General features: G+C 38.2%; 2 protein-coding genes across 2 annotated transcripts; both read right to left on the bottom strand.

Moving 5' to 3' along the window:
- LOC135674734 (uncharacterized) lies at positions 1 to 4560 on the bottom strand. Its single transcript, XM_065184847.1, has 7 exons — positions 4069 to 4560; positions 3799 to 3985; positions 1972 to 2045; positions 1611 to 1760; positions 1135 to 1420; positions 717 to 950; positions 1 to 621 (listed from the first exon to the last, which is right to left on the bottom strand). Exons 2-7 carry the CDS (start codon positions 3943 to 3945, stop codon positions 253 to 255), a joined length of 1260 nt encoding a protein of 419 aa, XP_065040919.1. The 5' UTR covers positions 3946 to 3985; positions 4069 to 4560; the 3' UTR covers positions 1 to 252.
- Positions 4561 to 7803: 3243 nt separating this feature from the next.
- On the bottom strand, positions 7804 to 11052 carry LOC135674034 (cation/H(+) antiporter 19-like). The gene is made up of 3 exons (XM_065183445.1): positions 10778 to 11052; positions 9017 to 10015; positions 7804 to 8922 (listed from the first exon to the last, which is right to left on the bottom strand). Exons 1-3 carry the CDS (start codon positions 10964 to 10966, stop codon positions 7804 to 7806), a joined length of 2307 nt encoding a protein of 768 aa, XP_065039517.1. The 5' UTR covers positions 10967 to 11052.
- Between the last annotated feature and the right edge of the window lie 4554 nt (positions 11053 to 15606).

The raw sequence follows: 15606 nt of genomic DNA, 5'->3' as shown, positions 1-15606 counted from the left end.
TTCAACCAACAAATAAATCATTGCAGGTATTCCATTAAATGACACTAACAGAAAATGTACAAACATGCTCTCAATCCTGACTAGCATTCAAGCGAGAAGCAAAATCATTGAAGGTATAGTATTACCTTTCACTGAAGCAACGGGAAATTGTAGGCTTCCCAGTTTTGCAAACACAGCAGCAAAGTACAGCCGGTGGAGTGCAGTTCAAGACCTCCTAGCTTCGCTTCCGCTAACTACTAAAATCAATTAACATTATGGTTTGTCGGAGTCATCAACTGCAGGAACCTCCGCAGGGTAGTTTGACAAATCGGTATCAGCTAACACTGAAAGATCATATGGTTGTGCAGAAGCAGTAGCACTTTCTTTGAGCAATGAAGATTTGATTGCTTCCAGGTCTGCTTGGGCTTGCAGTGTGTTTGATATCACAGGGCTGCTTGAACCTGATGTAGAGACACTAGACAACTGTATATCATCTAACTTCCCTGCATACGCATGTTTGTTCTTTCTCACAGTATCCATCTCCTGCCCGGTAGGCACAAAGGTCCGTGATCGGTACTTTGTTGCTCCCTCATCACTCTCGTTGTTATTATACAGTACATAGTCATGATAAGTAGGGGCGAACTGTGTCAAGATAACCAGATATCAGAAAAGGAAAGTCTAATATATGCAGAATAGATTCAATATATAACAAAGTATTACTTTCCGAACGAGGTTACCTGATGAACTGTGTCATGATAGAAGTCGTTGAACTTCAAAGCATGAAAAAGGCTTCCCCTCAGACCACCAGAAGCACCGACATTGGCACCTGCATATTCCTTATACGGAAATGCATAAAAGTGGCCAACAGCTGCCGCAAGCATCTCGACACATAACACAAAGTTTTGAAGATCAGCAGCTTCTTCTGCATTTCTAATGAACCTTGACTTGGCCGCAAGAAATACCAAGACACCCTGCATGCAATGAAGACCTTTGTTAAGAACCAAATCATTCACAAGTAGCCCAAGATCCAGCCTGGTAGTTCTCTGTTGGCTGTGCTAAAGGAAAGGCCAGCGCAGATATCCAAACCATTCATTTAGATAATTTCAAAGCAATCAAACAAGGAGAAATAACTAAATACCAAGGTAAAAAAAGTACCTGCCAGTATGTGAGGAAAACAACAGACTTGATTATAATGAACTTTGGAACTGGGTTGAAGGGCCGGAGCAAATCCTTACATGCCACATAGAATAAAGCAAGAGCATACAATGCCATAGAATATGATACGGTGTAGATAATTGTGATGTAAAGATAGGCTTGGTCCACGCTGAAATTTCCATCTTTATATTTCCCTTTTGCATAGAGTATGAAGGTAATGACAACTAGAAGAGGCTTCAAGATCACAAACTGCAAACCACCTTGCTTGCACCTTCTAATAAATCGTCTGTTGGAAAAGTATGTTCAAGGATGAATAATTTCATAAATGATTGAACTGAATACATTAGTCACAAGTGTTTCAACAAGTTCTACAATGTTTCACAAAAATGAGCAAATCTTATGATAGTATCACTTGATAAGTTGCATAAACTTTTAAAAACCATAATTACAGGAAATGGGATTCTCAGAGAACGGACCCATCAAGAGGAATAGCAGGAAAACAACACGTCATTAGGTACCATGATGGCTTCAAAGATCGACCGCTTAAACTCAAAACTACTGCACCTGGTCCTCCCACCCACGCCAAGCAGAGTGAAAGGAAGTTATAAATGACCCAAGCTTCATAGCTGAAACAGTTAAATATTGTTAGAATGATATCTGCACAAACTCGTGAGAAGACTAAAGGTCATGTGAGTCCTGTCTGTAATAATGCTATCAGGGAAAAGACTTGGACCTGAACATACCAACTGAAAGAAATATAATCACTGCAACGAGGTGCAATGTCAAATCATTTAAATACTACATGCATTACATGACATTAATGACAAATATACTCACATTTCCCGAATAGAATTAAAGTATATTGAATGATCACTACGGATGAGGGACAAGAATGACATCATCGCATAGACCTGACAAAATAAGTATAAGATGGTGAGCCAAGGAATTATGCAATTAGTTAGTTAATAGCATAAAAAGCATACATAAAAAATCATATGTCAGCGAACAGAACAACTGAAACATCATCAAATATTACCTATTCCATTTCCCTTTCTGCTTTTTCTCTTCTTATTCTTGAGGAAAGTTATTCAATCAATTTAGTTGAACTACATTGATCTCCAAGATTATTTTTGTTGATGTGTAGAGATATGAGTTCAGACACCTTCAATTCATTGAACATGACAATATAAACAAGGTAGGTATGAAGGCCAAAAAGATAAAAACAATTATAGTTCAGCAAGTCATAATACAACTAACATAAAAGATAAGGCATCTTTGGAAGCAAGGGATTGGTTCTTAAAGTGGTCCCAATACTTGGAAACATAAGAAATTTGCAGAATTACATGAGAAGTTCAGATATGCATTCTAGCTAGACACCATAAAACTCTGTCCACCTACTACAAGAATTGAAACCAGAATTATCTAGCAGATGTGGAATTCTAAAGTAGTCTGAAAATAAAGCAAAAAAACAATATTCTGAATTTCTTTACAACCAAGATGTCGAGAATTAATATGGGCTTAGCATTATTGCTTATGTGACACTGGAACATATTCACTTCTCATCCTCAGGTGTGTGCCAGCATTCCTTTCATCTCCTCAACAGACACCGTAATTGTTGTCCCAGTTTTTATCAGGACATTTGTGAACTAAACAATGACGTCCAGGAATGTTTGCATCTAAAATGGTTTATTCCTTGTGGCACCATATTGCATATTCTCCAAAGACAATTGATTAGCATAGCATAGACTTCGACTATAGCCATTAATAGTTCGACCATTTTTACTAACTAGACACCAATCGTACATGTTTTGTCTTCCGTCCCAGAATGTCAGTAACCTGTCCAATATATGATCCCTCAATTGCCATCAGTTCACAGCATTGTTTAAGAGTTTTGGCGCATTTCAGTGAGTTTTTGCCATGCTGTACATTGTGGCACAATCTCACCACAGGATTCTGCCCTGTGCCGAAGGTACATCGATATACTATATCGCATGCTGTTGTGCACATGGGAACATTGCTGACTCAAGGCATCCCATGGAATATTAAAATTATGGTTCAATATACGGGTACAGAAAACGAATATACTGATATATTCATAGGGAAGCAAGAAACTAGGAGAAGTATGAATCTAAAGTGAAGAAACCATATCAAGAGGGAAAGTGTAAAAGTAAATATTTCTTCTAAAACTACAAGGAATTTAAATCGACAACTAGTGGACCTCCATCCATAAAAACACACATTGACTTGGTCGTTTCATTGCCGTATAAGGTAAAGGAAAGAAAAGTGAAATTATACCAGAGCAAAAAAGGATTGAAATAAACTTCCAAGTCCAAAGTAGATAAATCTTCCCATGCTCTGTCTCCTCCCAACAAATCTTCTGATTTTAAATGGTAAGAGAATTGGTTGCATTAACTATCCTTAGGTACACCATTACAAGTTTCAGAAAGTCCACACTAGTCCATACGATTTCTAAGCTAAAAGGATAAATTTAATGCAGCTGAACTTGCAAGACTAAGAGGTCAGATTGCATACTTCCCACATGAAATTTTTAGCATCTCAACATCTAAAAGAGCAACAGGACCAAAGAACACAACTGATCTAGCCACTAAGTATCAGCAACAACAACTGCGATGATAATGGGAACCAATGGAACAAACAGCATACCGGAACCATGAAGATGATGCGGACAATGTAGCGCTGATAAGTAGGCTCGGTGTAATTCAAGAGGTGCCTGTATATATGAAGCACCGCCAGCGCCATGGCTCCAACCGTACATGGAAATGCAACGACGACGAAAAGAATCGGCGCCATTGAGGAGAATGAGAACAAAAGGGCAGCCTCTGCGTCACCACTGAAAACAGAAACCAATCTGAGTGACACGCGTGCACATAGGAGGACCAGAATCGAAAAGAAGTGAAAGACGGCGTCAAGAACCTCGATGATCGGCAAATTGAGCTCTCTCCCACTCTTCCTCCCTTTCCTCTCAAGCAAATCGTGCTGCCCCCTGGATTGCGGTCCGCGGTCCCCCGGGCCCTTCAGCCCCCGATCTCGGCTGCGGGGAGATCAGCCCCGGGCGAGGAACCGGGGCTTGGGGCAAGGGGAGAATGACGCAAGCGGGGAGAGGAGCGGCGAATCGGGGAAATGGAGGGCAGATTCTCGATCCGGACCTGGCTAGGGTTCGCGATCGGTCGGTGGTACCTCGGTTTCCTGCCCTCCTGGCGGCGGAGGGGGCGCGATCGAGGAGGGGACGGGCGACGGAAGGCAACTCCTCCCTTGCCGCTCGAAATCTAACGCGTGGAGTGGCAACGGGAGAAGGAGAAAGAGGGCAAGGCAAAGGAATGGATGGATCGTATCGATCTCGTGAGATTGCGATCACGCTTTCGAGTCCAACTACGCTACTGCGATGTAACTGAGAAGAAGATGATTGGTGGTCAAAGAGAACACATAAATAGACAGGCACTAATTCCTCGCTTTCGGCGAGTTTTATAACCGACGCGCATCAGCACCGTCCATCGGCCCCTCAGCGAATCTCAAAGCTGGCAACCATCTTGATGGACGATGATTGGACGCCTAACGCTTCTTGTTGGTGACAGCTCCGAATAAAAGACAATTATATACTTCAGTTTCAACTAATCATCTATTTTTTTTCTTTTTCCTACAGACCGATTAATTAATCTAATTATAATAATTTTATACTATATTATAGTATTTTCAGTAATACTAAAAAAATACTATAATACTGTATACAAATAACGTGTTATAATACTTTTGTATTAGGTTACAATGCTTTTCTTGATATTATTAAAAATATCATAAAAAAAGTATAAACATATTCTAATTGAATCGATTCATCTTATTTATGAATCAATATATAAGAAAAGAAAAAAAAAAAGAGATGATCGATTATCAAATCAAAACTATTCTAAATATTAAAAAAAAGTTATTAGGAATTCACTTATCATAATAACTCAAAAAGAGAACTTTTCTCGGTAATTCACCCAAGTTTCAACATAATATTTGTAAAATTATAAATTTTAATGTAAGCATATACAGTCCTTGAGATTCTCCAAGAACTACATTTGACATAGGAACTTTGATTAATCGTTATTATTGAATTAATTTATTTACGTTTATGAAGTATATAAAAATGCAAAATATCTAATATCCTTAATTTTAAAATTATAGTAGTTTTAAAATAATAATGTAAATTGGACTTTTAGCTAATATCTGATTTATAATATTGCGCCAAGCCATTTATAATGTTGCCCATTCATCAAAGCATTCACTTACTATTGATAAAATCACTTATTATCGATGATATCTTAAAAATAATAAAAAAATATTTTATTATTTATAATTCTTTTATTATCGATTTTTATTTCACAATCCCTTATTTCATCCACTAGCTACCAACGTTGACGTTATCACATCTTGGATATATTAAAAATATATATTATTTTATTATTTATAATTTACTTAAGATATTTTTTTAATTCTTGAATCAATCCTTCTTTTTACAATAAGAAATATTTTATTAACTAAAAAAATCACATCTTCTCGGTAAGATAAGTCTCTTTCACTCGAGCCTTAGAACTATTATAAAATAGTAAATTACTCTAAAAATAAATATAAGATAAAAATATATTAGTAACTATAAATGTTGATAGGAATTTTTTAAAAATCATAAAAATAATCTTCAATATTGGTGAAGTAAATATAAATATCAATAATTTAATATAAAATAATAATATATCAATTCATTATAAAATTTATACATAAAAAAAATAATGATAATTTTTATAAAATAAATAAAATCATGCATCAGTCACATATAATGCATATATAATAGTCATATAACAAAGACGTATATTACACTCGATGGTGTACTCTCTCAATAGTAGATTGAGAGGCATACTTCACGGGATAGATTCCTTCCAATTGTGGACGATGAAAACCCATATCACACTTCCAATGGTGGATAAAGTGACATCCCTCAATTCCCAGTAGGGACATATTCCTCCCGATGGAGAAACTATTTGTTAATCTCCAAAGGGAATTATCATCTACCCTCGGTATGGATACATAAACAACCATGATCATTTATTTATATTCATCCATTCATTCACGTATACATCAAAAAAATAGTATAATAAAATGTTATGAGGAGCCATGCTTAATGTATAATATGCTATACTATATATGTTGGTAGCTTCGCACTATAATAGGCTCATAGCTCCTTTCATAGGCTATACTTCCAATGTGAACCACTAACATAGTCACATATACTACGTGATAATAATCATATCAATATCATAAATTTTAAAAAAATAAATAATAAATAATATTTTTAATTAATATCTTTAATTAAAATAAATCATAAGGACATTAGACTTCAATATCTTAATAGTCCTTAATCAACCATAACCTTAATCGGAATTGTCCAATTGAGTTGAACCAATTTTAATTCAATTAAGATATAACAGAACCAATCTCAAATCCTTATACAATCGATCTGGAATCACATTAAACTAGTCTAATTAGATTTGATTGATTTTGATTATGTCAAGCAGGTTTTAACTAGTCAAGTTTGTCTGGAATCACCTTAAACTGGCTTGAACTAATTAAAGCTATTGATTTAGTCAATTAACAAGTTTAAACTAATAAAGAAAGAAAAAAATTAAATTATATTAAATAATGTTCACCTTGAGTCTTGGAGAGATCACATGCGTCACACATGCTTGTAATAAGTAATACATTGGACTGAGGTACAACCAGCTGGATAGAAGAGTGACGATATGTCTAGCACCAATCATATAGTTGGACGAACCTAACTTCGTAGATTGAGCTAAGCTTCACTCATAAGTTAGGCTTAGCTTTATCATTGAACTAGATCATGCTTGGCTCACGGATTAGGTCATACCTCGATACATGAGCTAGGGTTGTGTTTGACCATATGAATTGGGTCGCAAGGATCATACCTTACTACAGGAGTTGAGTCATAGGCTTATTCTTACCTAACCATATGGACTAGATTGTAAATGGCCACATGAGCAAGGTTATGATTGACCATATCAATTGAGTCGTACCTTGTTATATGGGTTAGGTGATACATAGCCACATAGACTAGATCGACCTAATGGCAAATCAAATTTATGAATTAAAAAATTTAAATTCATAATCTTAAATTTAAAACTAATTAAATCATATAAATTCACACATAATTATTGAAACATAAATAGATCTAATTAAATAAATTAAATCTATTATATATAATAGTTTGTTTGTTAATTTGATAGCACACGTCCTCGATTACCCTTGTGGCTTTGATATCGTGTGATGAAAAAAAAAGGTCAAATGCAAGTACAACTCTTTCTTAAACAGTAATAATAAAATACTATTAACCCAAAATCAAATTATATAAAAAGTCTAAGATCGAACTGAATGAAAGAAAAAAAAGGTAAAAAATATAAATTTTATTGAACTTTTCAATCTTAAACTATTCTTAAACCTTAATCCTATAAACTTAAATACTTGATGTTCGGATTGATCTACTACACGTATATATGTCACCTGAAATACAAAAGTTTCTAATATATATAACTATATCTAATCTTATTTAAAAAAATAAAAATATTAATTTAAAATCTTTCAAAATATATTTTTACTTCTTTAACACTCTTCCACTAGCCTGGACGTTTCCCCTCTTGGATCGTAACGCTGTATTATTAACACCGACGATGCGGTCGAGAACTCCGCGGAGGCCAGGTAGCTTCCCACCGGGCCCAGCTCCGGGCAGTCGCTCTTCTCGACCAGGGCAACCGCCGGCGGGGACCGACCCACTAGGAAGAGATTGTGCCGTCCCAGATTCTTGATGGCTGCGATGATTCCAGCCATGTCTGCGGCCGCCGACTCCTCGTACGCGAGGGAGCCATCCGACGGCTGCGAGTTAGACGTGAATTTGAAAATACACGCCTCGTCTTCGACGCTTTGATCCAGGTTCTCAACAGGGGCCGGGAGGAAGCGGAGGACGGTTAGTGCGATGCCCGGATGCTCCGCCATGAGCACACCATAAGAGAGGGCCTCGCGGTCGTCGGGGCCGCCGAAGAAGAGGACCACGACGGTGTAGGAGACCTCGCTGGAGGACACCTGAGCGGCGCCACCAAAACCGCGGTCGACGAGGATGGCTACGGAGCAAGGGGCGTGGCGGAGCACGCGCTGGTTGATGAGATGATAGGCGTGGCCGACGGACTCGAGGGTGCCGTCCAGCTGCTGCATCTTATGGAAGGGGAGAAGAATGAGGGCGGTGCGCTTCTGCAAGGCACTTGCGACGATATCCTCGTGGATGGTGTCCAGGTCGGAGATTGCCGTCATGGGGCGGATAGCGACGGCACTGAGCTGCCGGTACGCCTCGAAAGCGACCACCATGTGGTCGGTATTGTCTCGCCTGTTCCAGAAGGGGAGGCCGTTGCGGCGTGCCTTGTGTACCATCGACATGGCGGATGAGCGCTCCGAGAGCTCCATGAGGTGCATGGCGTACAGGGTGAGGCGTCGATGGCGGATGCCGCGGGAGATCTCCACCAAGTTGATCATGGTGGGGATGTTGCGGACGCCGTGGAAGCAGGCCAGGACGCGGAGTTCGCTGCCCATGTCGGAACTCTCGACCGTCCGGTGGTTGTAGGGTGCCGCCCTGCGGGCCGGTTTGTAGATTCCCATGACGATGGGGGTGGTGATGAAGGTGGTGAACAGTGCCATCAGCACCATGATGGCGAACGTCTCGTCGTTGAGTACCTGGCGGTATGATATATGTGTCAAAGATGAGGTGGCTAAGATGCATAGCGAGGGACGAAGGAAGCGAAAAGAGACGGTATACTGTGAACCAAACCTTGCGGTCCTTCCCGATGTTGAGGACGATGAGCTCGACGAGTCCCTTGGTGTTCATGAGGAAGCCAAGAGTGAGGGCCTCGCGAATGGGGATCTTGGCGATGAGGGACGCGATGACTGTGCCGGCAATCTTTCCAAGGCAGGCGTTGGTGATGACGAGGACGAGGAGGCCCCAGGAGCGGGCGCCGCGGATCGTGGCGACGTTGGTCTTGAGACCGCTGGAGACGAAGTAGAGCGGGAGAAAGAGGCCGGAAACAAGGTCCTCCACTTTCTCGATGATCACCCCCGCGAAGGGCCCGTCCTTCGGCACGATGACACCCACCATGAAGGCGCCGAACAGGGCGTGGATGCCGATGGCGTCGGTGGCGAAGCCGGCGGCAAGCACAATAGCGAGCGTAGCACAAACGTAGGACTCCTTAACGGGCTCACCCTCCTGCGAGCGGCGGGCCATCCAGGCAAGTACGGGGCGAAGGAAGATGGCGACGCAGGCGACAAAGCCGATGCCGGCGAGAAGGACCCAGACGGATATGAGCGGCGAGCCGGAACCAGAGAGGGCGATGGCGAGGGCAAGGAGGATCCAGGCGGCCACGTCATTGACGGCAGCGGCGGACATGGCCATGCGGCCGACGTCGGTGGTGAGGAGCTTAAGCTCAGCGAGGATGCGGGCGAGGACGGGGAAGGCAGTGATGGAGAGAGCGACGCCCATGAAGACGAGGAAGGGGCCCTGGTGGGCGCCCTCGACGATGGTGTGTCGGAGGACGACGGAGGTGCCGATGCCGAGGACGAAGGGGAGGGTGATGCCTGCGATGGCGATAGCCAGGGCCCCTTTGCCGGTGCGACGGATGGATCGAAGGTCGAGCTCGAGGCCGACCAGGAAGAGGAAGAAAAGGAGGCCGATGTTGGCCAGAGTGTCGAGCACCGTCATGCCCTGCTTGGGAAACACATTGTCCATGAACCTCTTGCTGCGGCCAAGCGCTGATGGTCCCAGAAGTATACCCCCCTGCAACACGATTCAAGAGTTAGTACCATCACACGAACAGAGCGCTAACACTGGTGGAAATCAACCACATTCTAAAGTGGCGGCGTCGATGACCGTCATGCATCCGTAGTACTACCGTCACTATGAACCATATAGAACAGGAAAAATGGGTACAGATATAAAAGACGTGTTTTTTTCCTACCATTCGCACTATGTATTTGAATTTGGTTGATGTATTTACGCTGCTCACTATGTCTTACTATCTACTGGTCTTTTTTGTTCTGCTCTCTAAATATCCAAATCGAAATCGTGTCCTCGAATGTCAAAGTCAACGAATGGGTCAACCAAATTAGACGTCTAAGTCAATGGTAAGACCAAACTCCGATTCCATGATCTGGAGGATGATCAAGAGCACGAACCTTCTCTCTGCTCCTGAGGATGAAAAAAACGAGCTTTTACCGAGTGCGAATGTATTGGTTGCAATTCTTTCTTTCTATCTCAAATCGGTGGAATTCGAGATGAAGCTTCCTACGAAATGCCCCACCCCTGTTTCCAGTTCAAAATCCCATTCCCAACCTCACATGCTCGTGGACCGGAGGTTCGTTCCCCACGGAATCTACTCCGATACTGGATTTAGGGTTTGGAATCAGGAAACCCAGCACCGCAACCGGGGGAGTAGGGGAGGACGGGAGGAGTAGAACGAGTAAAGACAAATCAAATCTGCATGTTAAACGAGAAAGAGAGGAGGAGGAGGAGGAAGAGTGGGGGATCGACGGGGCTTACGATGATCTCGGCGATGACGCGGGGCTGGCGAAGCGGCCGGAGGAGGAATGCGAGGGAGCGGGTGACGACGAGGACGAGGCAGATCTGGAGGATGATGAGCGGCAGCGAGTGGTGCAGCGGGTTATCCCCGTCCCACGACCCGTTCGACGTCGCCGTCATCGGCGCCGGGCACACGCTCGCCGTCGCCATGGCGATCTTACGTTCCCGGGATGCTCAGTTCCCGTCGTCTTCCTAGCGACAAAACGAGCGCACGAAGAGCGTAACGGAAAACGGGGTAAGCGGTACCAACAATCTTGGCGCCTTCTCTCCCTCTCTCAATTTATAATGCTCACGGCTACCCTGTCGCCTCGGATACGTTTCTTCCGCTCGAGTCCCTAATGTTACTTATAATAAGATTACGTGGCAATTACCATTACGACTCAAAGTCGGCGAATATTGTCAGTTAAGCGGTTAGAAGGTACCTATTTATAGAATATTTTATAAAATAAAATATTTTATAAAAATAATCTGTGAATTTTTTTTAATCTCATATCCATATTCATCTCAGGTTATTTATTTGGACTTTGAACGGATCAGAAATCCTAACATTTTAGGAATTTAGCATTCGACCTGTTGGATCGATTAGAACATCAATGATTATTTTCCTTAATACTTTTAATTATATATTTATTTTTTATAATGAATCAAAAAAATAAACAATATAAAGTTTTTAATTGAATCTTACGATCGTCATTTATCTTTAAAAAACCTTAATTATATATATTGTGGGAAACAACTTTGAGCCGTGGCCCCGGGGCCGACGCGGCTCGGTTCGGGTCCAGACGATGGGGACCTCCCTAGGGCGTTCCTCGAGCCCGCTGAGGCGGTCGGGAGCGGTGTCCGATCGGGACGGTGTAGTCGTCTCCTCCAGGCAGGAACTCATCGCCTGCGCGTCCGGATGAGACCTTCGGCTTCGCACTTGCACAAAGGTCGGACCGAGGCGCTCGGCCCGACCCCTCCGACGATCAAGTTAATAGATGTGGAGGGGGTTTTAGATGAAGAAGTGTTTTTGTGTGTTTTGTCTCTCCCTCCCTTCTCTGATGAACGAGAGGGTATTTATAGAGAAGCCTTCTGCTGTTTGATGTGCCCGCCTGTAGGAGGCAGGCTGATAGCGTCTGACATGTGCGCTGGCGTGGCGTGAAGAACTACGCCTGAGTAGGCGTTAATGCGCCTCGACCGGTGTTCCGGTTCGGTTGACTGAGTGCAGTCGCGCCGATCGAGACGTGAGGCGTCGGTTGACGTCAGCCGAGTCTTATCATAATTACTATCCTCATCGATATATATATATATATATATATATATATATATATATATATATATATATATATATATATATATATATAATTTTAGATTGATTTTTTTATTTAGATTAAACTAATGTCAATGAAATATTCTTTTATATAGTAAATATACATATATGTTATGAGTTCTGGTAAGCACATAACATAATCGGAAGCAAGGCTGTTTTTCCTTAAAACTGGTCCTACCTAAGATATGTGTTTTTTTGTGAATGAAGTCAATATTGACAGAACAAGTCAAAATTGTATCAAATGAGCGCATCAGACATCTTGTTAGCTTGTTAACCAATCAATATTTTGACATATTACAATCCCACATTATCATTCACGTAGATTCACTCTCTATTTAATTTTAATAGTTATCGTAACTCCTTAAAAAAAAAATAGTTATATTTTAAAATTCTATATTATGATTTGACTGAACGAAGATGAGTTGTAACATTATGAATAAATATGAATAAGTGGGGTATGTGTGTGAGATGAAGATAAATATCTTGAGAGGATAGTCTCATATCTTTAGTAATTAAAAAAGTCTGATTACATATATTAGATTTTTATTTATAATTTAAAATTTTAAGTTTATGAGATTAATTGATATCGTCATCACTATGATACAAAGATAATCAATTCATGCTATAATATCAAAACTTTGAATCCATAAGAGAATTAAGTAAGAAGTTTATGTTCATAAGTCAAATAAGATATATTAGAACAAAGTCAAACAAAACTTTTATATTTTTATTAAAAATATGAATAATAACTTCGGCTATTGACTTATAAGCTTTAGAATCTTATTCGGTAATAACATATACTCTAGCGTGGGTTAATTTTTATCAAAGAGTAATCTAACTACTTAGCTCCAATTACCCAAAAACATTGACATGTTTCATAATTTAACCCATATTTTATACATGATTGAGTCTTTTATTATGACTTTTTATTAAATATAGATGTCTTAATCCTCTTATTATCAAATTCTAATTCTTGTTCCTAGTATCTTGAATCTCCTTAATATCTCTCTTGATTATCATAGATCTATCGGCCATATCAATATATACTTAGAGCTTTAAAATTGATATCTAATTTTTTATTGTTAACCTTAATTATTTTTCAAATCTTTTTACTTTTTTAAATCCATCATCAATCATATGAGTAGTAAATCCAGTAAGTACAATGAATTTAACTTTATATTTTGTTACTATCAATTTTTTTTTAGATAAGATTTAATAACTTCAATTCTTTATACTCTTTGACATAATATAAAAAGCACTTATTATTAAACTTTTCTAAGAATATGTTAATAGGCTCTTATCTGACTTTAAAAATTTTCTTAATTATTCTCGCTCAACCTCTCCCTTAAACATAAAGATGACAAAAGAAATATTTTGATCATTATGATAATTTTAGATATCAAATAGTTTTTTTGTTTACATTGTCGTCCATTATTCTGTCTCACTATTGAATTATGTTCACTCATAAAATAGAGAAGACTAAACCATTCTATTCCTAATCCGTTATTATGATTTGACGTACTTGCTTCACCATTTTTTTTATTTTTTAAACTATTATTGACATAGTCTCTAGGGTTTTCATAATCACACTCAATTGATCATAAGAACATATAGCAAAGTATAAACCCATAAGAATTAATATAATCATAAAACTAATTATTTACCATGAATTTATATTATCATAAAACTTTAATTTAATATTTTAAAATTTCAAACATGAGAGGTCTTTTAACCTTTACAAGATACATTAATTTATATTTGTTAACAATATTTCATTATAAGCAAAAGGTACTTTATACAACAACATCATATTAAATTATCAAAGACTTGTTCAAAATCTTCTAGCATTCATCCTCTCAACCCAATCCTAACAATACAGTTAGTGATAAACAAACCTGAAAATTTTATATAATAACAGGGTGAGCTACAAAGCTTAGCAAGTGACTAACATATTTACGACGAAAAGATGATTGCTCATATGGCCTTAATATTAAAATGCAAGGTATGGATATAAGAATCATAGATGTCATTTTATTAGATACAAGAATTATAAATATCATTTTATTAGATAAAAGAATAATAATTATCATTTCATTAGATATAAGAAATGTAAATAACATTTCGTGGAGCAAAGAGCAACATATTAACTCATCAATATTAAAATACAAGTCATTAGCTCAAGAGAACTCACATTTGATATTTCCTTTGATTCGTTCAGTAAATAGCATTTAAGATTATATCAATGGAGTAAAGAATATTTAGGAGTATATCAATAAAGTAAAGAATATTTAGGAGCATATTAATGAAGTAAAGAATATTTAGGAGTACATTAATACAGTAAAGAGTATTTTACTCTTAAATAAAGGAAAGAGAATTTAGAAGCATATCAATCAAGTAAATAACATTTAGGAGCATATCAAGAAATAAGTATAAAACATAAGCTCAAGTGTCATATTTGATATTTCGTTCATTTCCAAAGAGCATATAAAAACACATAAATAAGTACTTTGGATAACATATCAAAAGAACATTGATGATGAAGCAAGATAATAGTATAACATGATTCATCCATTTTTGGATGATCATTAATATTAGCCTATCACGTTTGGTAGCTTAATCCACCTACGTCTAGATGAAGAGGCCGATAAGAGCATTACAAGTTCTACACATTAACTCCTTTTCTCATTTTCGACAAAGGTTCATATTATCCAATAAATATCGAAGTATAAAATGGTATTGTGTGCAACAAACGTATACATGTGCAAATATAAAGAGACAAACATGAACTTTTATATAACTCATTCAAAACCAATAACACGATATATCAGATTTAAAACAGCCACATAAGATTCAATTGAAGGTAGAATTATAACTAAAATCAAATTCAAAAAGATAGAAACAAAAATAGGTAAATTTGAAAATAAAATTGTTCTGGTTGAATCTATAAGGCATATTAACGAGTTATTTGGATGATCAACTATACTCCAATTTACTCAAAAAAATATTATTTAAAAGATATATAAGTTTATTTTTAGATGAAGCAAGTTTTATATAAATTAAAAATTAGCTATAGAGAGTTACAAACAATTTAATATAGATATATTAAAAACTATTATCTTTAGTTTGTAGAATCCAAATCATTAAATGAAACAAATATTTTAGTAGATATTTACATTCTAAATCCTTCAAGTAATACACTGAAAAATATATAAAAGTCTAGTTTATAAAAAAATAAGTTTTGAGAATTCTATACAAAATGTTATAGTTAAAACAAGATAGATAGGTCAGAATTAAAAAAACTAAATTAACAAATTTATAGTTCAAATGTGATTAACACCATTAGCAAAGGGAAAACTCTACAAAATACTTGAAATCAAGAAAATTTAAAAATTAAAAATTACCGTTGGATGAGCGTAAACACTTATTTTAGAATAATTTAATCTTAAGTGTAAAGAATTAATCCAAGATGAGTTGGAGCTAA

The sequence above is a fragment of the Musa acuminata genome, chromosome BXJ1-5 (assembly GCF_036884655.1).
Source record: "Musa acuminata AAA Group cultivar baxijiao chromosome BXJ1-5, Cavendish_Baxijiao_AAA, whole genome shotgun sequence".
NCBI lineage: Eukaryota > Viridiplantae > Streptophyta > Magnoliopsida > Zingiberales > Musaceae > Musa > Musa acuminata.
This window is presented reverse-complemented; position numbering and strand designations above follow the sequence as displayed.